The following is a 24206-nucleotide window of genomic DNA, read 5'->3' on the forward strand; positions in this document are numbered from 1 at the left end:
GATGACTGGCTTCAGCTAAAGGCACAGGTTACCATGGTAGCGGCCTCTGCTTCCTCTCATTGGCTGCTGAGCCTCTGGCAGCGATGCAGTAACCACAGGTTCTTCAGATCGCACCTTCAGGAGAGCAGAGGGAGGAAAATGACACACAGACGTCACCTCTGAGGGAGGAACCTCCTCCTCCTCCTGTCTGCCACCAGGCTGAGGGAGGAACCTCCTCCTCCTGTCTGCCACCAGGCTGAGGGAGGAACCTCCTCCTCCTGTCTGCCACCAGGCTGAGGGAGGAACCTCCTCCTCCTGTCTGCCACCAGGCTGAGGGAGGAACCTCCTCCTCCTGTCTGCCATCAGGCTGGGACCTGTGAACCTGTTCAGAGTAAATTTGTTCAGTGTGAGCCTGTTCAGTGTGAACCTGTTCAGTGTGAACTGTTCAGTGTAAACTGTTCAGTGTGAACCTATTTAGTGTGAATTTGTTCAGAGTGAACCTGTTTAGTGTGAACCTGTTCAGTGTGAACCTGTTCAGTGTGAACCTGTTATGTGTGAATTTGTTCAGAGTGAACCTGTTATGTGTGAATTTGTTCAGAGTGAACCTGTTCAGTGTGAACCTTTTCAGTGTGAACCTGTTCAGTGTGAACCTGTTCAGTGTGAACCTGTTATGTGTGAACCTGTTCAGTGTGAATTTGTTCAGAGTGAACCTGTTATGTGTGAATTTGTTCAGAGTGAACCTGTTCAGAGTGAACCTATTCAGTGTGAATTTGTTCAGTTTGAGCCTGTTCAGAGTGAACCTGTTCAGTGTGAGCCTGTTCGGTGTAAACTGTTCAGTGTGAACCTGTTCAGTGTAAACTGTTCAGTGTGAACCTGTTCAGTGTAAACTGTTCAGTGTGAACCTGTTCAGTGTAAACTGTTCAGAGTGAATCGTTCACTGTGAACCTATTCAATGTGAACCTATTCAGTGTAAACTGTTCAGAGTGAACCTGTTTAGTGTGAACCTGTTCAGTGTCAATTTGTTCAGAGTGAACCTGTTCAGTAGGAATTTGTTCAGAGTGAACTTGTTCAGTGTGAACCTGTTCAGTATGAACCTGTTCAGTAGGAATTTGTTCAGAGTGAACTTGTTCAGTGTGAACCTGTTCAGTATGAACTTGTTCAGAGTGAACTTGTTCAGTGTGAACCTGTTCAGTGTGAACTTGTTCAGTGTGAACCTGTTCAGTGTGAACTTGTTCAGTGTGAACCTATTCTTTGTGTGAATTTGTTCAGAGTGAACCTGTTCAGTGTGAACCTGTTCAGTGTCAATTTGTTCAGAGTGAACCTGTTTAGTGTGAACCTGTTCAGTGTGAATTTGTTCAGAGTGAACTTGTTCAGTGTGAACCTGTTCAGTATGAATTTGTTCAGTGAACCTGTTCAATGTGAATTTGTTCAGTATGAATTTGTTCAGAGTGAACCTGTTCAGTGTGAACCTATTTAGTGTTAATTTGTTCAGTGTGAACCTGTTCAGTTTGAACCTATTCAGTGTAAATTTGTTTAGTGAGCCTGTTCAGTGTGAACCTGTTCAGTGTGAATTTGTTCAGTGTGAGCCTGTTCAGTGTAAACTGTTCAGTGTGAGCCTGTTCAGTGTAAACTGTTCAGAGTGAACCTGTTCAGAGTGAACCCGTTCAGAGTGAACCTGTTCAGTGTGAACCTGTTCAGTTTGAGCCTGTTCAGATTTAACCTGTTCAGAGTGAACCTGTTCAGTGTGAATTTGTTCAGTGTGAGCCTGTTCAGTGTAAACTGTTCAGAGTGAATCGTTCAGTGTGAACCTATTCAATGTGAACCTATTCAGTGTAAACTGTTTAGTGTGAACCTGTTCAGTGTAAACTGTTTAGTGTGAACCTGTTCAGTGTGAACCTGTTATGTGTGAACCTTTTCAGTGTGAACCTGTTCAGTGTGAACCTGTTATGTGTGAACCTTTTCAGTGTGAACCTATTCAATGTGAACCTATTCAGTGTAAACTGTTCAGAGTGAACCTGTTCAGTGTGAATTTGTTCAGAGTGAACCTGTTCAGTGTGAACCTGTTCAGTGTGAATTTGTTCAGAGTGAACCTGTTATGTGTGAATTTGTTCAGAGTGAACCTGTTCAGTGTGAACCTGTTCAGTGTGAACCTTTTCAGTGTGAACCTGTTCAGTGTGAACCTGTTATGTGTGAACCTGTTCAGTGTGAATTTGTTCAGAGTGAACCTGTTATGTGTGAATTTGTTCAGAGTGAACCTGTTCAGAGTGAACCTATTCAGTGAACCTGTTCAGTGTGAATTTGTTCAGTGTGAGCCTGTTCAGTGTAAACTGTTCAGTGTGAGCCTGTTCAGTGTAAACTGTTCAGAGTGAATCGTTCACTGTGAACCTATTCAATGTGAACCTATTCAATGTGAACCTATTCAGTGTAAACTGTTTAGTGTGAACCTGTTTAGTGTGAACCTGTTCAGTGTCAATTTGTTCAGAGTGAACCTGTTCAGTAGGAATTTGTTCAGAGTGAACTTGTTCAGTGTGAACCTGTTCAGTATGAACTTGTTCAGAGTGAACTTGTTCAGTGTGAACCTGTTCAGAGTGAACCTGTTCAGTGTGAACCTGTTTAGTGTGAACCTGTTCAGTGTCAATTTGTTCAGAGTGAACCTGTTTAGTGTGAACCTGTTCAGTATGAATTTGTTCAGTATGAATTTGTTCAGAGTGAACCTGTTCAGTATGAATTTGTTCAGTGTGAACTTGTTCAGTTTGAACATTTTCAGTGTAAATTTGTTTAGTGACCCTGTTCAGTGTGAACCTGTTCAGTGTGAACCTGTTCAGAGTAAATTTGTTCAGTGTGAGCCTGTTCAGTGTGAACCTGTTCAGTGTGAACTGTTCAGTGTAAACTGTTCAGTGTGAACCTATTTAGTGTGAATTTGTTCAGAGTGAACCTGTTTAGTGTGAACCTGTTCAGTGTGAACCTGTTCAGTGTGAACCTGTTATGTGTGAATTTGTTCAGAGTGAACCTGTTATGTGTGAATTTGTTCAGAGTGAACCTGTTCAGTGTGAACCTTTTCAGTGTGAACCTGTTCAGTGTGAACCTGTTCAGTGTGAACCTGTTATGTGTGAACCTGTTCAGTGTGAATTTGTTCAGAGTGAACCTGTTATGTGTGAATTTGTTCAGAGTGAACCTGTTCAGAGTGAACCTATTCAGTGTGAATTTGTTCAGTTTGAGCCTGTTCAGAGTGAACCTGTTCAGTGTGAATTTGTTCAGTGTGAGCCTGTTCGGTGTAAACTGTTCAGTGTGAACCTGTTCAGTGTAAACTGTTCAGTGTGAACCTGTTCAGTGTAAACTGTTCAGAGTGAATCGTTCACTGTGAACCTATTCAATGTGAACCTATTCAGTGTAAACTGTTCAGAGTGAACCTGTTTAGTGTGAACCTGTTTAGTGTGAACCTGTTCAGTGTCAATTTGTTCAGAGTGAACCTGTTCAGTATGAATTTGTTCAGAGTGAACCTGTTCAGTAGGAATTTGTTCAGAGTGAACTTGTTCAGTGTGAACCTGTTCAGTATGAACCTGTTCAGTAGGAATTTGTTCAGAGTGAACTTGTTCAGTGTGAACCTGTTCAGTATGAACTTGTTCAGAGTGAACTTGTTCAGTGTGAACCTGTTCAGTGTGAACTTGTTCAGTGTGAACCTATTCTTTGTGTGAATTTGTTCAGAGTGAACCTGTTCAGTGTGAACCTGTTCAGTGTCAATTTGTTCAGAGTGAACCTGTTTAGTGTGAACCTGTTCAGTGTGAATTTGTTCAGAGTGAACTTGTTCAGTGTGAACCTGTTCAGTATGAATTTGTTCAGTGAACCTGTTCAATGTGAATTTGTTCAGTATGAATTTGTTCAGAGTGAACCTGTTCAGTGTGAACCTATTTAGTGTTAATTTGTTCAGTGTGAACCTGTTCAGTTTGAACCTATTCAGTGTAAATTTGTTTAGTGAGCCTGTTCAGTGTGAACCTGTTCAGTGTGAGCCTGTTCAGTGTAAACTGTTCAGTGTGAGCCTGTTCAGTGTAAACTGTTCAGAGTGAACCTGTTCAGAGTGAACCCGTTCAGAGTGAACCTGTTCAGTGTGAATTTGTTCAGTGTGAACCTGTTCAGTTTGAGCCTGTTCAGATTTAACCTGTTCAGAGTGAACCTGTTCAGTGTGAATTTGTTCAGTGTGAGCCTGTTCAGTGTAAACTGTTCAGAGTGAATCGTTCAGTGTGAACCTATTCAATGTGAACCTATTCAGTGTAAACTGTTTAGTGTGAACCTGTTCAGTGTAAACTGTTTAGTGTGAACCTGTTCAGTGTGAACCTGTTATGTGTGAACCTTTTCAGTGTGAACCTGTTCAGTGTGAACCTGTTATGTGTGAACCTGTTATGTGTGAACCTATTCAATGTGAACCTATTCAGTGTAAACTGTTCAGAGTGAACCTGTTCAGTGTGAATTTGTTCAGAGTGAACCTGTTCAGTGTGAACCTGTTCAGTGTGAATTTGTTCAGAGTGAACCTGTTATGTGTGAATTTGTTCAGAGTGAACCTGTTCAGTGTGAACCTGTTCAGTGTGAACCTTTTCAGTGTGAACCTGTTCAGTGTGAACCTGTTATGTGTGAACCTGTTCAGTGTGAATTTGTTCAGAGTGAACCTGTTATGTGTGAATTTGTTCAGAGTGAACCTGTTCAGAGTGAACCTATTCAGTGAACCTGTTCAGTGTGAATTTGTTCAGTGTGAGCCTGTTCAGTGTAAACTGTTCAGTGTGAGCCTGTTCAGTGTAAACTGTTCAGAGTGAATCGTTCACTGTGAACCTATTCAATGTGAACCTATTCAATGTGAACCTATTCAGTGTAAACTGTTTAGTGTGAACCTGTTTAGTGTGAACCTGTTCAGTGTCAATTTGTTCAGAGTGAACCTGTTCAGTAGGAATTTGTTCAGAGTGAACTTGTTCAGTGTGAACCTGTTCAGTATGAACTTGTTCAGAGTGAACTTGTTCAGTGTGAACCTGTTCAGTGTGAACTTGTTCAGAGTGAACCTGTTCAGTGTGAACCTGTTTAGTGTGAACCTGTTCAGTGTCAATTTGTTCAGAGTGAACCTGTTTAGTGTGAACCTGTTCAGTGTGAACCTGTTCAGTATGAATTTGTTCAGAGTGAACCTGTTCAGTATGAATTTGTTCAGTGTGAACTTGTTCAGTTTGAACATTTTCAGTGTAAATTTGTTTAGTGAGCCTGTTCAGTGTGAACCTGTTCAGTGTGAACCTGTTCAGAGTGAACCTGTTCAGTATGAATTTGTTCAGTATGAATTTGTTCAGTGTGAACCTGTTCAGTATGAATTTGTTCAGTATGAATTTGTTCAGAGTGAACCTGTTCAGTATGAATTTGTTCAGAGTGAACCTGTTCAGTATGAATTTGTTCAGAGTGAACTTGTTCAGTGTGAACCTATTCTTTGTGTGAACCTGTTCAGTGAGAACCTGTTCAGAGTGAACCTGTTCAATGTGAATTTGTTCAGTATGAATTTGTTCAGAGTGAACCTGTTCAGTGTGAACCTATTTAGTGTTAATTTGTTCAGTGTGAACCTGTTCAGTTTGAACCTATTCAGTGTAAATTTGTTTAGTGAGCCTGTTCAGTGTGAACCTGTTCAGTGTGAATTTGTTCAGTGTGAATTTGTTCAGAGTGAACCTGTTCAGTGTGAACCTATTTAGTGTGAATTTGTTCAGAGTGAACCTGTTTAGTGTGAACCTGTTCAGTGTGAATTTGTTCAGAGTGAACCTGTTTAGTGTGAACCTGTTCAGTGTGAATTTGTTCAGAGTGAACCTGTTCAGTGTGAACCTTTTCAGTGTGAACCTGTTCAGTGTGAACCTGTTCAGTGTGAACCTGTTATGTGTGAACCTGTTATGTGTGAACCTGTTCAGTGTGAATTTGTTCAGAGTGAACCTGTTATGTGTGAATTTGTTCAGAGTGAACCTGTTCAGAGTGAACCTATTCAGTGTGAATTCGTTCAGTGTGAATTTGTTCAGTTTGAGCCTGTTCAGAGTGAACCTGTTCAGTGTGAGCCTGTTCAGTGTGAGCCTGTTCAGTGTGAACTGTTCAGTGTCAATTTGTTCAGAGTGAACCTGTTCAGTATGAATTTGTTCAGTATGAATTTGTTCAGAGTGAACCTGTTCAGTAGGAATTTGTTCAGAGTGAACTTGTTCAGTGTGAACCTGTTCAGTATGAATTTGTTCAGTGTGAACCTGTTCAGTTTGAACCTTTTCGGTGTAAATTTGTTTAGTGAGCCTGTTCAGTGTAAACTGTTCAGAGTGAACCTGTTCAGAGTGAACCTATTTAGTGTGAATTTGTTCAGAGTGAACCTGTTTAGTGTGAACCTGTTCAGAGTGAACCTGTTCAGTATGAATTTGTTCAGAGTGAACCTGTTCAGTATGAATTTGTTCAGTGTGAACTTGTTCAGTTTGAACATTTTCAGTGTAAATTTGTTTAGTGAGCCTGTTCAGTGTGAACCTGTTCAGTGTGAACCTGTTCAGAGTGAACCTGTTCAGTATGAATTTGTTCAGTATGAATTTGTTCAGTGTGAACCTGTTCAGTATGAATTTGTTCAGTGTGAATTTGTTCAGAGTGAACCTGTTTAGTGTGAACCTGTTCAGTGTCAATTTGTTCAGAGTGAACCTGTTCAGTATGAATTTGTTCAGAGTGAACCTGTTCAGTAGGAATTTGTTCAGAGTGAACTTGTTCAGTGTGAACCTGTTCAGTATGAACTTGTTCAGAGTGAACTTGTTCAGTGTGAACCTGTTCAGTGTGAACTTGTTCAGTGTGAACCTATTCTTTGTGTGAATTTGTTCAGAGTGAACCTGTTCAGTGTGAACCTGTTCAGTGTCAATTTGTTCAGAGTGAACCTGTTTAGTGTGAACCTGTTCAGTGTGAATTTGTTCAGAGTGAACTTGTTCAGTGTGAACCTGTTCAGTATGAATTTGTTCAGTGAACCTGTTCAATGTGAATTTGTTCAGTATGAATTTGTTCAGAGTGAACCTGTTCAGTGTGAACCTATTTAGTGTTAATTTGTTCAGTGTGAACCTGTTCAGTTTGAACCTATTCAGTGTAAATTTGTTTAGTGAGCCTGTTCAGTGTGAACCTGTTCAGTGTGAATTTGTTCAGTGTGAGCCTGTTCAGTGTAAACTGTTCAGTGTGAGCCTGTTCAGTGTAAACTGTTCAGAGTGAACCTGTTCAGAGTGAACCCGTTCAGAGTGAACCTGTTCAGTGTGAATTTGTTCAGTGTGAACCTGTTCAGATTTAACCTGTTCAGAGTGAACCTGTTCAGTGTGAATTTGTTCAGTGTGAGCCTGTTCAGTGTAAACTGTTCAGAGTGAATCGTTCAGTGTGAACCTATTCAATGTGAACCTATTCAGTGTAAACTGTTTAGTGTGAACCTGTTCAGTGTAAACTGTTTAGTGTGAACCTGTTCAGTGTGAACCTGTTATGTGTGAACCTTTTCAGTGTGAACCTTTTCAGTGTGAACCTGTTCAGTGTGAACCTGTTATGTGTGAACCTTTTCAGTGTGAACCTATTCAATGTGAACCTATTCAGTGTAAACTGTTCAGAGTGAACCTGTTCAGTGTGAATTTGTTCAGAGTGAACCTGTTCAGTGTGAACCTGTTCAGTGTGAATTTGTTCAGAGTGAACCTGTTATGTGTGAATTTGTTCAGAGTGAACCTGTTCAGTGTGAACCTGTTCAGTGTGAACCTTTTCAGTGTGAACCTGTTCAGTGTGAACCTGTTCAGTGTGAACCTGTTATGTGTGAACCTGTTCAGTGTGAATTTGTTCAGAGTGAACCTGTTATGTGTGAATTTGTTCAGAGTGAACCTGTTCAGTAGGAATTTGTTCAGAGTGAACTTGTTCAGTGTGAACCTGTTCAGTATGAATTTGTTCAGTGTGAACCTGTTCAGTTTGAACCTTTTCGGTGTAAATTTGTTTAGTGAGCCTGTTCAGTGTAAACTGTTCAGAGTGAACCTGTTCAGAGTGAACCTATTTAGTGTGAATTTGTTCAGAGTGAACCTGTTTAGTGTGAACCTGTTCAGAGTGAACCTGTTCAGTATGAATTTGTTCAGAGTGAACCTGTTCAGTATGAATTTGTTCAGTGTGAACTTGTTCAGTTTGAACATTTTCAGTGTAAATTTGTTTAGTGAGCCTGTTCAGTGTGAACCTGTTCAGTGTGAACCTGTTCAGAGTGAACCTGTTCAGTATGAATTTGTTCAGTATGAATTTGTTCAGAGTGAACCTGTTCAGTAGGAATTTGTTCAGAGTGAACCTGTTCAGTAGGAATTTGTTCAGAGTGAACCTGTTCAGTAGGAATTTGTTCAGAGTGAACTTGTTCAGTGTGAACCTGTTCAGTATGAATTTGTTCAGTGTGAATTTGTTCAGAGTGAACCTGTTTAGTGTGAACCTGTTCAGTGTCAATTTGTTCAGAGTGAACCTGTTCAGTATGAATTTGTTCAGAGTGAACCTGTTCAGTAGGAATTTGTTCAGAGTGAACTTGTTCAGTGTGAACCTGTTCAGTATGAACTTGTTCAGAGTGAACTTGTTCAGTGTGAACCTGTTCAGTGTGAACTTGTTCAGTGTGAACCTATTCTTTGTGTGAATTTGTTCAGAGTGAACCTGTTCAGTGTGAACCTGTTCAGTGTCAATTTGTTCAGAGTGAACCTGTTTAGTGTGAACCTGTTCAGTGTGAATTTGTTCAGAGTGAACTTGTTCAGTGTGAACCTGTTCAGTATGAATTTGTTCAGTGAACCTGTTCAATGTGAATTTGTTCAGTATGAATTTGTTCAGAGTGAACCTGTTCAGTGTGAACCTATTTAGTGTTAATTTGTTCAGTGTGAACCTGTTCAGTTTGAACCTATTCAGTGTAAATTTGTTTAGTGAGCCTGTTCAGTGTGAACCTGTTCAGTGTGAGCCTGTTCAGTGTAAACTGTTCAGTGTGAGCCTGTTCAGTGTAAACTGTTCAGAGTGAACCTGTTCAGAGTGAACCCGTTCAGAGTGAACCTGTTCAGTGTGAATTTGTTCAGTGTGAACCTGTTCAGTTTGAGCCTGTTCAGATTTAACCTGTTCAGAGTGAACCTGTTCAGTGTGAATTTGTTCAGTGTGAGCCTGTTCAGTGTAAACTGTTCAGAGTGAATCGTTCAGTGTGAACCTATTCAATGTGAACCTATTCAGTGTAAACTGTTTAGTGTGAACCTGTTCAGTGTAAACTGTTTAGTGTGAACCTGTTCAGTGTGAACCTGTTATGTGTGAACCTTTTCAGTGTGAACCTGTTCAGTGTGAACCTGTTCAGTGTGAACCTGTTATGTGTGAACCTTTTCAGTGTGAACCTATTCAATGTGAACCTATTCAGTGTAAACTGTTCAGAGTGAACCTGTTCAGTGTGAATTTGTTCAGAGTGAACCTGTTCAGTGTGAACCTGTTCAGTGTGAATTTGTTCAGAGTGAACCTGTTATGTGTGAATTTGTTCAGAGTGAACCTGTTCAGTGTGAACCTGTTCAGTGTGAACCTTTTCAGTGTGAACCTGTTCAGTGTGAACCTGTTCAGTGTGAACCTGTTCAGTGTGAATTTGTTCAGAGTGAACCTGTTATGTGTGAATTTGTTCAGAGTGAACCTGTTCAGAGTGAACCTATTCAGAGTGAACCTGTTCAGTGTGAATTTGTTCAGTGTGAGCCTGTTCAGTGTAAACTGTTCAGTGTGAGCCTGTTCAGTGTAAACTGTTCAGAGTGAATCGTTCACTGTGAACCTATTCAATGTGAACCTATTCAATGTGAACCTATTCAGTGTAAACTGTTTAGTGTGAACCTGTTTAGTGTGAACCTGTTCAGTGTCAATTTGTTCAGAGTGAACCTGTTCAGTAGGAATTTGTTCAGAGTGAACTTGTTCAGTGTGAACCTGTTCAGTATGAACTTGTTCAGAGTGAACTTGTTCAGTGTGAACCTGTTCAGTGTGAACTTGTTCAGAGTGAACCTGTTTAGTGTGAACCTGTTCAGTGTGAACCTGTTTAGTGTGAACCTGTTCAGTGTCAATTTGTTCAGAGTGAACCTGTTTAGTGTGAACCTGTTCAGTGTGAACCTGTTCAGTATGAAATTGTTCAGTATGAATTTGTTCAGAGTGAACCTGTTCAGTATGAATTTGTTCAGTGTGAACTTGTTCAGTTTGAACATTTTCAGTGTAAATTTGTTTAGTGAGCCTGTTCAGTGTGAACCTGTTCAGTGTGAACCTGTTCAGAGTGAACCTGTTCAGTATGAATTTGTTCAGTATGAATTTGTTCAGTGTGAACCTGTTCAGTATGAATTTGTTCAGTATGAATTTGTTCAGAGTGAACCTGTTCAGTATGAATTTGTTCAGAGTGAACCTGTTCAGTATGAATTTGTTCAGAGTGAACTTGTTCAGTGTGAACCTATTCTTTGTGTGAACCTGTTCAGTGAGAACCTGTTCAGAGTGAACCTGTTCAATGTGAATTTGTTCAGTATGAATTTGTTCAGAGTGAACCTGTTCAGTGTGAACCTATTTAGTGTTAATTTGTTCAGTGTGAACCTGTTCAGTTTGAACCTATTCAGTGTAAATTTGTTTAGTGAGCCTGTTCAGTGTGAACCTGTTCAGTGTGAATTTGTTCAGTGTGAATTTGTTCAGAGTGAACCTGTTCAGTGTGAACCTATTTAGTGTGAATTTGTTCAGAGTGAACCTGTTTAGTGTGAACCTGTTCAGTGTGAATTTGTTCAGAGTGAACCTGTTCAGTGTGAACCTTTTCAGTGTGAACCTGTTCAGTGTGAACCTGTTATGTGTGAACCTGTTATGTGTGAACCTGTTCAGTGTGAATTTGTTCAGAGTGAACCTGTTATGTGTGAATTTGTTCAGAGTGAACCTGTTCAGAGTGAACCTATTCAGTGTGAATTCGTTCAGTGTGAATTTGTTCAGTTTGAGCCTGTTCAGAGTGAACCTGTTCAGTGTGAGCCTGTTCAGTGTGAACCTGTTCAGTGTGAACTGTTCAGAGTGAACCTATTCAATGTGAACCTATTCAGTGTGAACCTATTCAGTGTGAACCTGTTTAGTGTGAACCTGTTCAGTGTCAATTTGTTCAGAGTGAACCTGTTCAGTATGAATTTGTTCAGTATGAATTTGTTCAGAGTGAACCTGTTCAGTAGGAATTTGTTCAGAGTGAACTTGTTCAGTGTGAACCTGTTCAGTATGAATTTGTTCAGTGTGAACCTGTTCAGTTTGAACCTTTTCGGTGTAAATTTGTTTAGTGAGCCTGTTCAGTGTAAACTGTTCAGAGTGAACCTGTTCAGAGTGAACCTATTTAGTGTGAATTTGTTCAGAGTGAACCTGTTTAGTGTGAACCTGTTCAGAGTGAACCTGTTCAGTATGAATTTGTTCAGAGTGAACCTGTTCAGTATGAATTTGTTCAGTGTGAACTTGTTCAGTTTGAACATTTTCAGTGTAAATTTGTTTAGTGAGCCTGTTCAGTGTGAACCTGTTCAGTGTGAACCTGTTCAGAGTGAACCTGTTCAGTATGAATTTGTTCAGTATGAATTTGTTCAGAGTGAACCTGTTCAGTAGGAATTTGTTCAGAGTGAACCTGTTCAGTAGGAATTTGTTCAGAGTGAACCTGTTCAGTAGGAATTTGTTCAGAGTGAACTTGTTCAGTGTGAACCTGTTCAGTATGAATTTGTTCAGTGTGAATTTGTTCAGAGTGAACCTGTTTAGTGTGAACCTGTTCAGTGTCAATTTGTTCAGTGAACCTGTTCAGTAGGAATTTGTTCAGAGTGAACTTGTTCAGTGTGAACCTGTTCAGTATGAATTTGTTCAGTGTAAATTTGTTTAGTGAGCCTGTTCAGTGTAAACTGTTTAGAGTGAACCTGTTCAATGTGAATTTGTTCAGAGTGAACCTGTTCAATGTGAATTTGTTCAGAGTGAACCTGTTCAGAGTGAATTTGTTCAGTGTGAATTTGTTCAGAGTGAACCTGTTCAGTGTGAATTTGTTTAGTGAGCCTGTTCAGTGTGAATTTGTTCAGTATGAATTTGTTCAGTAGGAATTTGTTCAGAGTGAACCTGTTCAGTAGGAATTTGTTCAGAGTGAACTTGTTCAGAGTGAACCTGTTCAGTGTGAACCTATTTAGTGTGAATTTGTTCAGTATGAATTTGTTCAGAGTGAACCTGTTCAGTATGAATTTGTTCAGTGTGAATTTGTTCAGAGTGAACCTGTTTAGTGTGAACCTGTTCAGTGTCAATTTGTTCAGAGTGAACCTGTTCAGTATGAATGTGTTCAGTATGAACCTGTTCAGTGTCAATTTGTTCAGAGTGAACCTGTTCAGTGTCAATTTGTTCAGAGTGAACCTGTTCAGTAGGAATTTGTTCAGAGTGAACTTGTTCAGTGTGAACCTGTTCAGTATGAATTTGTTCAGTGTGAACCTTTTCAGTGTAAATTTGTTTAGTGAGCCTGTTCAGTGTAAACTGTTCAGAGTGAACCTGTTCAATGTGAATTTGTTCAGAGTGAACCTGTTCAATGTGAATTTGTTCAGAGTGAACTTGTTCAGTGTGAACCTATTCTTTGTGTGAACCTGTTCAGTGAGAACCTGTTCAATGTGAATTTGTTCAGAGTGAACCTGTTCAGTGTGAATTTCTTCAGAGTGAACCTGTTCAGTGTGAATTTCTTCAGTGTGAACCTGTTCAGTGTCAATTTGTTCAGTGAACCTGTTCAGTGTCAATTTGTTCAGTGAACCTGTTCAGTATGAATTTGTTCAGTATGAATTTGTTCAGAGTGAACCTGTTCAGTGTGAACCTATTTAGTGTTAATTTGTTCAGTGTGAACCTGTTCAGTTTGAACCTATTCAGTGTAAATTTGTTTAGTGAGCCTGTTCAGTGTGAACCTGTTCAATGTGAATTTGTTCAGAGTGAACCTGTTCAGTGTGAACCTGTTCAGTGTGAATTTGTTCAGTGTGAGCCTGTTCAGAGTGAACCCGTTCAGAGTGAACCTGTTCAGAGTGAACCTGTTCAGTTTGAATTTGTTCAGTGTGAACCTGTTCAGTTTGAGCCTGTTCAGATTTAACCTGTTCAGAGTGAACCTGTTCAGTGTGAATTTGTTCAGTGTGAGCCTGTTCAGTGTAAACTGTTCAGAGTGAATCGTTCAGTGTGAACCTATTCAATGTGAACCTATTCAGTGTAAACTGTTCAGAGTGAACCTGTTCAGTGTGAATTTGTTCAGAGTGAACCTGTTTAGTGTGAACCTGTTCAGTGTGAATTTGTTCAGAGTGAACCTGTTCAGTGTGAATTTGTTCAGAGTGAACCTGTTCAGTGTGAATTCGTTCAGTGTGAATTCGTTCAGTTTGAGCCTGTTCAGTGAACCTGTTCAGTGTGAATTTCTTCAGTGTGAGCCTGTTCAGTGTAAACTGTTCAGTGTGAACCTGTTCAGTGTGAACTGTTCAGAGTGAATCGTTCAGTGTGAACCTATTCAATGTGAACCCATTCAATGTGAACCTGTTTAGTGTGAACCTATTCAATGTGAACCCATTCAATGTGAACCTGTTTAGTGTGAACCTGTTTAGTGAGCCTGTTCAGTGTAAACTGTTCAGAGTGAACCTGTTCAATGTGAATTTGTTCAGAGTGAATTTGTTCAGAGTGAACCTGTTCAGTGTAAATTTGTTTAGTGAGCCTGTTCAGTGTGAACCTGTTCAATGTGAATTTGTTCAGAGTGAACCTGTTCAGTGTGAATTTGTTCAGTTTGAGCCTGTTCAGAGTGAACCTGTTCAGTATGAATTTGTTCAGTATGAATTTGTTCAGTGTGAACCTGTTCAGTATGAATTTGTTCAGTGTGAATTTGTTCAGTGTGAACCTGTTCAGTTTGAACCTTTTCAGTGTAAATTTGTTTAGTGAGCCTGTTCAGTGTAAACTGTTCAGAGTGAACCTATTTAGTGTGAATTTGTTCAGAGTGAACCTGTTTAGTGTGAACCTGTTCAGAGTGAACCTGTTCAGTATGAATTTGTTCAGTATGAATTTGTTCAGAGTGAACCTGTTCAGTAGGAATTTGTTCAGAGTGAACTTGTTCAGTGTGAACCTGTTCAGTATGAATTTGTTCAGTGTGAACTTGTTCAGTTTGAACCTTTTCAGTGTAAATTTGTTCAGAGTGAACCTGTTTAGTGTGAACCTGTTCAGTGTGAACCTGTTCAGTGTCAATTTGTTCAGAGTGAACCTGTTCAGTGTGAATTTGTTCAGTATGAATTTGTTCAGAGTGAACCTGTTCAGTAGGAATTTGTTCAGAGTGAACTTGTTCAGTGTGAACCTGTTCAGTATGAATTTGTTCAGTGTGAATTTGTTCAGAGTGAACCTGTTTAGTGTGAACCTGTTCAGTGTCAATTTGTTCAGAGTGAACCTGTTCAGTATGAATGTGTTCAGTATGAATTTGTTCAGAGTGAACCTGTTCAGTAGGAATTTGTTCAGAGTGAACTTGTTCAGTGTGAACCTGTTCAGTGTGAACCTGTTCAGTGTCAATTTGTTCAGAGTGAACCTGTTCAGTATGAATTTATTCAGAGTGAACCTGTTCAGTAGGAATTTGTTCAGAGTGAACTTGTTCAGTGTGTACCTGTTCAGTATGAATGTGTTCAGAGTGAACCTGTTCAGTATGAATGTGTTCAGTATGAATTTGTTCAGTGTGAACCTGTTCAGTGTCAATTTGTTCAGAGTGAACCTGTTCAGTATGAATTTGTTCAGAGTGAACCTGTTCAGTATGAATTTGTTCAGAGTGAACCTGTTCAGTATGAATTTGTTCAGAGTGAACCTGTTCAGTATGAATTTGTTCAGTGTGAACCTGTTCAGTATGAATTTGTTCAGTGTGAACCTTTTCAGTGTAAATTTGTTTAGTGAGCCTGTTCAGTGTAAACTGTTCAGAGTGAACCTGTTCAATGTGAATTTGTTCAGAGTGAACCTGTTCAATGTGAACCTGTTCAGAGTGAACCTGTTCAGAGTGAACCTGTTCAGAGTGAATTTGTTCAGAGTGAATTTGTGCAGAGTGAACCTGTTCAGTGTGAATTTGTTTAGTGAGCCTGTTCAGTGTGAATTTGTTCAGTATGAATTTGTTCAGAGTGAACCTGTTCAGTAGGAATTTGTTCAGAGTGAACCTGTTTAGTGTGAACCTGTTCAGTGTGAACCTGTTTAGTGTGAACCTGTTTAGTGTGAACCTGTTTAGTGTGAACCTGTTCAGTGTGAACCTGTTCAGTGTGAACCTGTTCAGTGTCAATTTGTTCAGAGTGAACCTGTTCAGTATGAATTTGTTCAGTATGAATTTGTTCAGAGTGAACCTGTTCAGTATGAATTTGTTCAGAGTGAACCTGTTCAGTAGGAATTTGTTCAGAGTGAACTTGTTCAGTGTGAACCTATTTAGTGTGAATTTGTTCAGAGTGAACCTGTTTAGTGTGAACCTGTTCAGTGTGAACCTGTTTAGTGTGAACCTGTTCAGTGTGAACCTGTTCAGTGTCAATTTGTTCAGAGTGAACCTGTTCAGTATGAATTTGTTCAGTATGAATTTGTTCAGAGTGAACCTGTTCAGTAGGAATTTGTTCAGAGTGAACTTGTTCAGTGTGAACCTGTTCAGTATGAATTTGTTCAGTGTGAACCTTTTCAGTGTAAATTTGTTTAGTGAGCCTGTTCAGTGTAAACTGTTCAGAGTGAACCTGTTCAATGTGAATTTGTTCAGTGTGAACCTGTTCAGTGTAAATTTGTTTAGTGAGCCTGTTCAGTGTGAACCTGTTCAATGTGAATTTGTTCAGAGTGAACCTGTTCAGTGTGAATTTGTTCAGTTTGAGCCTGTTCAGATTTAACCTGTTCAGTGTGAATTTGTTCAGTGTAAACTGTTCAGAGTGAATCGTTCAGTGTGAACCTATTCAATGTGAACCTATTCAGTGTAAACGGTTCAGAGTGAACCTGTTCAGTGTGAACCTGTTCAGTGTGAATTTGTTCAGAGTGAACCTGTTCAGAGTGAACCTGTTCAGTGTGAACCTGTTTAGTGTGAACCTGTTCAGAGTGAACCTGTTCAGAGTGAACCTGTTCATTATGAATTTGTTCAGAGTGAACTTGTTCAGTGTGAACCTGTTCAGTATGAATTTGTTCAGAGTGAACTTGTTCAGTGTGAACCTATTCTTTGTGTGAACCTATTCTTTGTGTGAACCTGTTCAGTGTGAACCTGTTCAGTGTGAATTTGTTCAGTGTGAATTTGTTCAGAGTGAACCTGTTTAGTGTGAACCTGTTTAGTGTGAATTTGTTCAGAGTGAACTTGTTCAGTGTGAACATGTTCAGTATGAATTTGTTCAGAGTGAACTTGTTCTGTGTGAACCTATTCTTTGTGTGAACCTATTCTTTGTGTGAACCTATTCTTTGTGTGAACCTATTCTTTGTGTGAACCTATTCTTTGTGTGAACCTGTTCAGTGTGAACCTGTTCAGTGTGAACCTGTTCAGTGTGAATTTGTTCAGTGTGAATTTGTTCAGAGTGAACCTGTTCAGTGTAAACTGTTCAGTGTGAACCTGTTCAGTGTAAATTTGTTCAGTGTGAACCTCTTCAGTGTGAACCTGTTCAGTGTGAGCCTGTTCACTGTGAGCCTGTTCAGTGTAAACTGTTCGGTGTGAACCTGTTCAGTGTGAACTGGACTGGCTGGTATCTAACCAGTGTCTACATATAAAGACTGATCAATCACCTGAAAACATCTGTTTTAGCATCAGAATCTACTCTGAATTAAAAAATCCTGGAACTTCACATGGACCATGATGCTGTTCTCACCTTGATGTTGCTCTTTTTCACGTGCTGCCGTTGTGGGCTGGGCTTCTGGTGGGCGTGGTCGGTCCTCAGAGGTGGACTGAATGTTGCTGAGAGTTCAAGTTCCGGGCAGATGGACAGAGAGGAAGAGGAGAGAGGAAGAGGAGCTGGATGGGGAAAGAGGGAAGGAGAGGGAGGGCTTGACAGATTCATCCTACAGGACAGACAGAGACAACGCCTTATTATTTATAAACCAGGGCATCACAACTCCTGACAATTTCATGACAATCAGTCCATAACTTTTTGAGATATTTTGAAGACAAACAGTAAAACAAACAGATAAACAGACATACAAACAAACAGATAAACAGACATATAGACAAACAAACAGATAAACAGACATACAGACAAACAAACAGATAAACAGACATATAGACAAACAAACAGATAAACAGACATACAAACAAACGGACAGATTAGCACAGATAAACAGACAAACGTCAGTAAAAAAAAAAAAAAAAAACAACCATGGCGGAGGTTGTAATTTTAATAAAATACAGACGCTATATCCTTTAAAGGTTATTATTTCAGATGTGACTTTAGGCAACATGATCTAAACTTTTTTTTTTTCTTTTTTAACAAACTGGTTTGTCTTAAAACTTCTACCGGATACAAACGATCAATAATGATCAGTGATAATTCTGACCTGTTTAACAGATTATTTACTCCGCTTTCTGTCCCAGAAGAGGGAAAAGGTTCTGCTTCAGGTAGGAGCGTTTCTCCCGCAAACTCTCCCGCATTTCTTTTAACCTTCACTTCCGCTTCCCGTTTCTTCTTCTTCGTCTCTTTTCCACATTGTGTTCGGTTGGTAAACAGAGACAGTACGTATCGCCCCCTGGTGGCCAGACACTGTAAACACTGGTAAAGTCTCGTAGGGATGAGGGTGGTTAGAGGAGGCAGAACTAAACAGATGAAATCACATAGCGTGAATTAACATGTGTTATATAAGAACACAGAAGAACTGTAGACTCGACAGGTTTACAGTCAGAATTTATTTATTGGATTATTATGCAAACATACAAATGAATAAATATGAAAGACGTGAAACCACGAGTCAACACTGATATAAATGTAGCTCTTCATAACTTAGCCCTCTGTCTGGTCTCTGATGGATGTGTGGTGTTTTCTATGCTAACAGGGTCCACTGTAGACAAAATGAACTGACATGAAGATACAGACACTGGATTGTAGATAAGCAGCACACTACAGTCTTTTGGCATCATGTTGGCATAATGTTACACTGATAATAACTTTACAAGGAGAAGTTCAGGTCTGACAGAAGCTTACTGAGCATCTGAGGAACAAGGAAAGAGGAGAACAACCTTTAATTGCTCACTTCAGGTAACAGCTGTTGGCAGGCTACTTTGGTTTTTTTTTTTTTTTTTTATTCCCTTTATGTTTTTGCCTCCCACCAGGACAGGAGAGTCAGGAGGGCTGAACGACAGGGTTGTTGGAGGTATATAGTTAGCCCCTGGATTCCAGAGACCTGGACATGGAGAGGAAAAGAGTCAAACAATAAACCAAAATCACAATATTCCTCCTGCATAACTCCATTGGCAGAGCCTTGGAGCCTGCTACCAGAACACTACCAGAGCCCTGGGAGCCTGCTACCAGAACGCCAGCAGAGCCTTGGGAGCCTGCTACCAGAACGCCAGCAGAGCCTCGGGAGCCTGCTACCAGAACACTACCAGAGCCCTGGGAGCCTGCTACCAGAACGCCAGCAGAGCCTTGGGAGCCTGCTACCAGAACACTACCAGAGCCCTGGGAGCCTGCTACCAGAACGCCAGCAGAGCCTCGGGAGCCTGCTACCAGAACGCCAGCAGAGCCTTGGGAGCCTGCTACCAGAACGCCAGCAGAGCCTCGGGAGCCTGCTACCAGAACACTACCAGAGCCCTGGGAGCCTGCTACCAGAACGCCAGCAGAGCCTCGGGAGCCTGCTACCAGAACACTACCAGAGCCCTGGGAGCCCGCTACCAGAACGCCAGCAGAGCCTTGGGAGCCTGCTACCAGAACACTACCAGAGCCCTGGGAGCCTGCTACCAGAACGCCAGCAGAGCCTCGGGAGCCTGCTACCAGAACGCCAGCAGAGCCCTGGGAGCCTGCTACCAGAACGCCAGCAGAGCCTTGGGAGCCTGCTACCAGAACGCCAGCAGAGCCTCGGGAGCCTGCTACCAGAACACTACCAGAGCCCTGGGAGCCTGCTACCAGAACACTACCAGAGCCTTGGGAGCCTGCTACCAGAACGCCAGCAGAGCCTCGGGAGCCTGCTACCAGAACACTACCAGAGCCCTGGGAGCCTGCTACCAGAACACTACCAGAGCCCTGGGAGCCCGCTACCAGAACGTAGGCAGAACTCTGGGAGCCCGCTACCAGAACGTCAGCAGAGCTCTGGGAGCCTGCTACCAGAACGCCAGCAGAGCCTTGGGAGCCTGCTACCAGAACACTACCAGAGCCCTGGGAGCCTGCTACCAGAACGCCAGCAGAGCCTTGGGAGCCTGCTACCAGAACACTACCAGAGCCCTGGGAGCCCGCTACCAGAACGTAGGCAGAACTCTGGGAGCCCGCTACCAGAACGTCAGCAGAGCTCTGGGAGCCAGCTACCAGAACGCCAGCAGAACTCTGGGAGCCTGCTACCAGAACACCAGCAGAACTCTGGGAGCCCGCTAACAGAACGCCGGCAGAACTCTGGGAGCCTGCCATCAGAACACCAGCAGAGCCCTGGGAGCCTGCCATCAGAACACCGGCAGAGCCCTGGGAGCCCGCTAACAGGTCTTACGAGTAGCTGTTGTGCTGCTGGCGTCTCCGGGCACTCCTCATCTTCTCGAAGCGAGCCTCCATTTCCTCGAGGACCTTTGGTGTGTATCTCACCACCAGCTTGACGGAACCCTGAGCAGCTTTCAGGAGCTCCACGGCCTTCTCATGCTGCTCCCCCTCCACGCTCTGCACACACAGGAAGACCCACCCCCAGCTCATTGGATGATGATGATGATGATGATGATGATGACTTCAGTAATGCAGGGTTTCTGAACTGCTCACCACTCCATTGACAGACAGCAGCTGGTCTCCTCTCTTCAGCCCCCCCTGCCGATCTGCCACCCCTCCAGGGATGACTCTGGAGATGTAGATGGGGGAGTTCTGCTCTTTGCCCCCCATGATGTTAAAACCCAGTCCCTCCTCGGTCTTGGGAAGCTCCACCACCCTCGGGTGGGCATGGCCCTCGCTGGCTGCAAAGGCTGCCACCGTGGCCTGAAGACAGAGATGGGGGGGGTGTATAAGCCAAATGAGCCCCTCCTGGTCCAGGGTCCACAAACACCTGGTCTCCAGTAAGTGTAAACCAGTAAAATACCAGCATGTTGTTTCACGATAAACCAGAAACTCTAGATATTTTAATGACCCTTCGAGAAACGTGCCTATATTTCATCTCCATCCATCCTCAACTGGTTCCTCTCGATGCGGAGGAGCAGCGGCTCTACTCTGATCTCCTCCCGGATGACCGAGCTCCTCACCCTATCTCTAAGGGAGAGCCCGGCCACCCTGCGGAGGAAACTCATTTCAGCCGCCTGTATACGAGATCTCCTTCTTTCGGTCACGACCCACAGCTCATGACCATAGGTGAGGGTAGGAACGTAGATCGACTGGTAAATCGAGAGCTTCACCTTCTGGCTCAGCTCCTTCTTCACCACGACAGACCGGCGCAGAGTCCGCATTACTGCAGACGCCGCATCGATCCGTCTGTCCATCTCACGCTCCATCCTTCCCTCACTCGTGAACAAGACCCCGAGATATTTAAACTCCTCCACTTGAGGCAGGACCTGACCCCCGACCCGGAGAGGGCAATCCACCCTATTCCGGCTGAGGACCATGGTCTCAGATTTTGAGGTGCTGATTCTCATCCCAGCCGCTTCACACTCGGCCACGAATCGCTCAAGTGAGAGCTGGAGATCACGACCAGATGAAGCCAACAGGACCACGTCATCCGCAAAAAGCAGGGACCCAATCCTGAGGCCACCAAGTCGGATCCCCTCAACACCTCGGCTGCGCCTAGAAATTCTGTCCATATAAGTTATGAACAGAATCGGTGACAAAGGGCAGCCTTGGCGGAGTCCAACCCTCACTGGAAAATAATCCGACTTACAACCGGCAATGTGGACCATGCTCTGACACCTGTCGTACAGGGACCGGACAGCTCGTACAAGGGGGTCCGGTACCCCATACTCCCGGAGTCCCCCCCACAGGAGCCCCCGGGGGACACAGTCGAACACCTTCTCCAGGTCCACAAAGCACATGTAGACTGGTTGGGCAAACTCCCATGCCCCCTCCAGGACCCCAAAGAGGGTATAGAGCTGGTCCACTGTTCCACAACCAGGACAAAAACCACACTGCTCCTCCTCAATCCGAGATTTGACTATCCGGCGGACCCTCCTCTCCAGGACCCCTGAATAGACCTTACCAGGGAGGCCGAGGCGTGTGATTCCCCTGTAATTGAAACACACCCTCCGGTCATCCTTTTCAAAAAGGGGGACCACCACCCCAGTCTGCCAATCCAGCGGTACTGCCCCCGATGTCCACGCGATGCTGCAGAGGCGTGTCAGCCAGGACAGCCCCACAGCATCCAGAGCCTTAAGGAACTCCGGGCGGATCTCATCCACCCCCGGGGCCTTGCCGCCAAGGAGCTTTTTGACCACCTCAGCGACTTCAGCCCCAGAGATAGGAGAGTCCACCCCTGAGTCCACCAGCTCTGCTCCCTCATGGGAAGACGTGTTGGTAGGATTGAGGAGGTCTTCGAAGTATTCCCTCCACTGACCCACAACGTCCCGAGTTGAGGTCAGCAGCTCCCCACCTCCACTGTACACAGTGTTGATGGAGCACTGCTTCCCCCTCCTGAGCCGCCGGATGGTGGACCAGAATCTCCTCGAAGCCGTCCGGAAGTCTTTCTCCATGGCCTCGCCGAACTCCTCCCATGCCCGAGTTTTTGCCTCGGCGACAGCCGAAGCCGCATGCCGCTTAGCCCGCCGGTACCCATCAGCTGCCTCCAGAGTCCCACAGGCCAAGAAGGCCCGATAGGACTCCTTCTTCAGCTTGACGGCATCCCTCACTGCTGGTGTCCACCAACGAGTCCTGGGATTACCGCCACGACAGGCACCAACACCCTTACAGCCACAGCTCCGGCTGGCCGCCTCAGCAATAGAGGCACGGAACACAGCCCATTCGGACTCAATGTCCCCTGCCTCACTCGGGACATGGTTGAAGCTCTGCTGAAGGTGGGAGTTGAAGCTCGCTCTGACGGGGGACTCAGCCAGACGTTCCCAGCAGACCCTCACAACACGTTTGGGCCTGCCAGATCTGAGCGGCTTCCTCCCCCACCATCTGAGCCAACTCACCACCAGGTGGTGATCAGTTGACAGCTCCGCCCCCCTCTTCACCCGAGTGTCCAAGGCATGTGGCCGCAGGTCCGACGATACGACTACAAAATGGATCATCGAACTCGACATCGACACTCTTACTTCTTACAGAAGTCCAATAACAAAACACCATTTGGGTTCAGAGGGTGGGGGTCATGCCTCCCAATCACTCCCCTCCAGGTCTCACTGTCATTGCCCACGTGAGTATTGAAGTCCCCCAGCAGAACAATGGAGTCCCCAGAAGGAGCACCCTCCAGCACTCCCTCCAAGGACTCCAGAAAGGGTGGGTACTCTGAACTGCTGTTCGGTGCATAAGCAGAGACAACAGTCAGGACCCGTCCCCCCACCCGGAGGCGGAGGGAAACTACCCTTTCATCCACCGGGGTAAACCCCAACGTGCAGGCACCAAGCTGAGGGCTGATGAGAATGCCCACACCTGCTCGGCGCCTCTCACCACGAGCAACTCCAGAGTGGAAGAAGGTCCAGTCCCTCACGAGGGTTCTGGTTCCAGAGCCCAAGCCATGCGTCAAGGTGAGTCCAACTATATCTAGTCGGAACCGCTCAACCTCGCGCACAAGCTCAGGCTCCTTCCCCACCAGAGAGGTGACGTTCCACGTCCCTAGAGCCAGCTTCTGCAGCCGGGGATCGGACCGCCAGGGTCCCCGCCCCTTGCTGCCGCCCAGCTCACACTGCACCCGACCCCTACGGCTCCTCCCGCAGATGGTGAGCCCACGGGAGGTGGGGCCCATGTAACCCTTTCGGGCTGAGCCCAACTGGGCCGCAAATATTTCATTTCATTTACGTTTATTTATTTATATTTATTTATTTATTTAATTTAAATTTTAATTATCTCTTGTCTGTTGACGGAACTTTGTGGGAAACATCTGGTTCATGTGAAGGCTAAATAATTCTCCAGATGTTGGTCGGACACCTTAGCCGTTGCTTGTGCTCGCACCTCCGGTCCTCCAACGATGTCGAGTGTGTCGTACAGCTGCTCATACACCTGGAGTGTCCACCCACACCCACACACACACACACACACACACACACACACACGTGATCAGGAGAACTGTCTCTTTTTGCAGCAGGTGTTTGTTTCGCTGTGATCCAGATGTGTGTAATACCTCCCTGATGGCAGCACAGAACTTGCTCTGCAGAACTCTCTGCAGGGCCTGCAGCTTGGGGGGGGGCAGCTCGCCGGTGCGCTGCAGCCGGTCCAGTAGCTCGATGACCCTGCAAACATCTGGACCAGAAAACACACAGAGGTCTGTCAACATCTGGAGGTCTGGAGTCAGCATCCAGATGCTTCATGACACGACCTTCCGGTCATCGCCTCCTGTTCCATTGTTTATGTTTTTTATTTATTTCGTTGACGTTCAGAAAACGGCAGGAACATCTTCCTCCTCTTCTTCATCAGAAGCAGATGTAACTAGAACCAGAGAGCCAGACAGAACCAGAACCAGAGAGCCAGACAGAACCAGAACCAGAGAGCCAGACAGAACCAGAATCAGATGGTATTGGACCAGAACCAGAATGATTAAGACGGAACCAGACCCACATGGTCTCATACAGAACCAGAACCAGAATGATCAAGACAGAATCACTACTCAGAAACACGGCACACAGAAGCAGAACCATACAGAACCGGACTGATCAGAACATGCTGACCCGGTCTGGATGATGGAGACGATCAGCTTTCCGTTCATCATGACGTCACCACTGATCAGTTACATGCATCTGTGACGGACTCGGTTCGGTGCGGCTCCAGTGGACCTGGGGCGGGTCCAGCCGGTACCTACCCCTCTCCAGACACAGCGGTTCCGTCATGGCCGCCATGTCCGCTTCCTTCCCGGGATGGTAGAAGGACGACATCATCCTGAGAGGTTCCTGGTCCGGATCACAGAGGTTCCTGGTCCATCTTATCCCGACACTGAGATGCCGAACCGGGTCTCGCGGAGGACGAGCAGCTGCGCAGAAGTGATGT

General features: G+C 44.1%; 1 protein-coding gene across 2 annotated transcripts; it reads right to left on the minus strand.

Annotated features, from left to right (window-relative positions):
• Positions 1-17873: 17873 nt before the first annotated feature.
• Positions 17874-24191, minus strand: lin7b (lin-7 homolog B (C. elegans)). 2 transcript variants are annotated; one of them, XM_079253654.1, is made up of 6 exons: positions 24022-24191; positions 23347-23465; positions 23178-23225; positions 19857-20066; positions 19597-19760; positions 17874-18306 (listed from the first exon to the last, which is right to left on the minus strand). In XM_079253654.1, exons 1-6 carry the CDS (start codon positions 24095-24097, stop codon positions 18285-18287), a joined length of 639 nt encoding a protein of 212 aa, XP_079109780.1. In that variant the 5' UTR covers positions 24098-24191; the 3' UTR covers positions 17874-18284. The 2 variants fall into 2 exon arrangements, with proteins under 2 accessions (XP_079109780.1, XP_079109779.1); XM_079253653.1 differs by having other exon boundaries at positions 23154-23225.
• Between the last annotated feature and the right edge of the window lie 15 nt (positions 24192-24206).

This window comes from Telmatherina bonti, assembly GCF_933228915.1.
Source record: "Telmatherina bonti genome assembly, chromosome: 14".
Taxonomy (NCBI): domain Eukaryota; kingdom Metazoa; phylum Chordata; class Actinopteri; order Atheriniformes; family Telmatherinidae; genus Telmatherina; species Telmatherina bonti.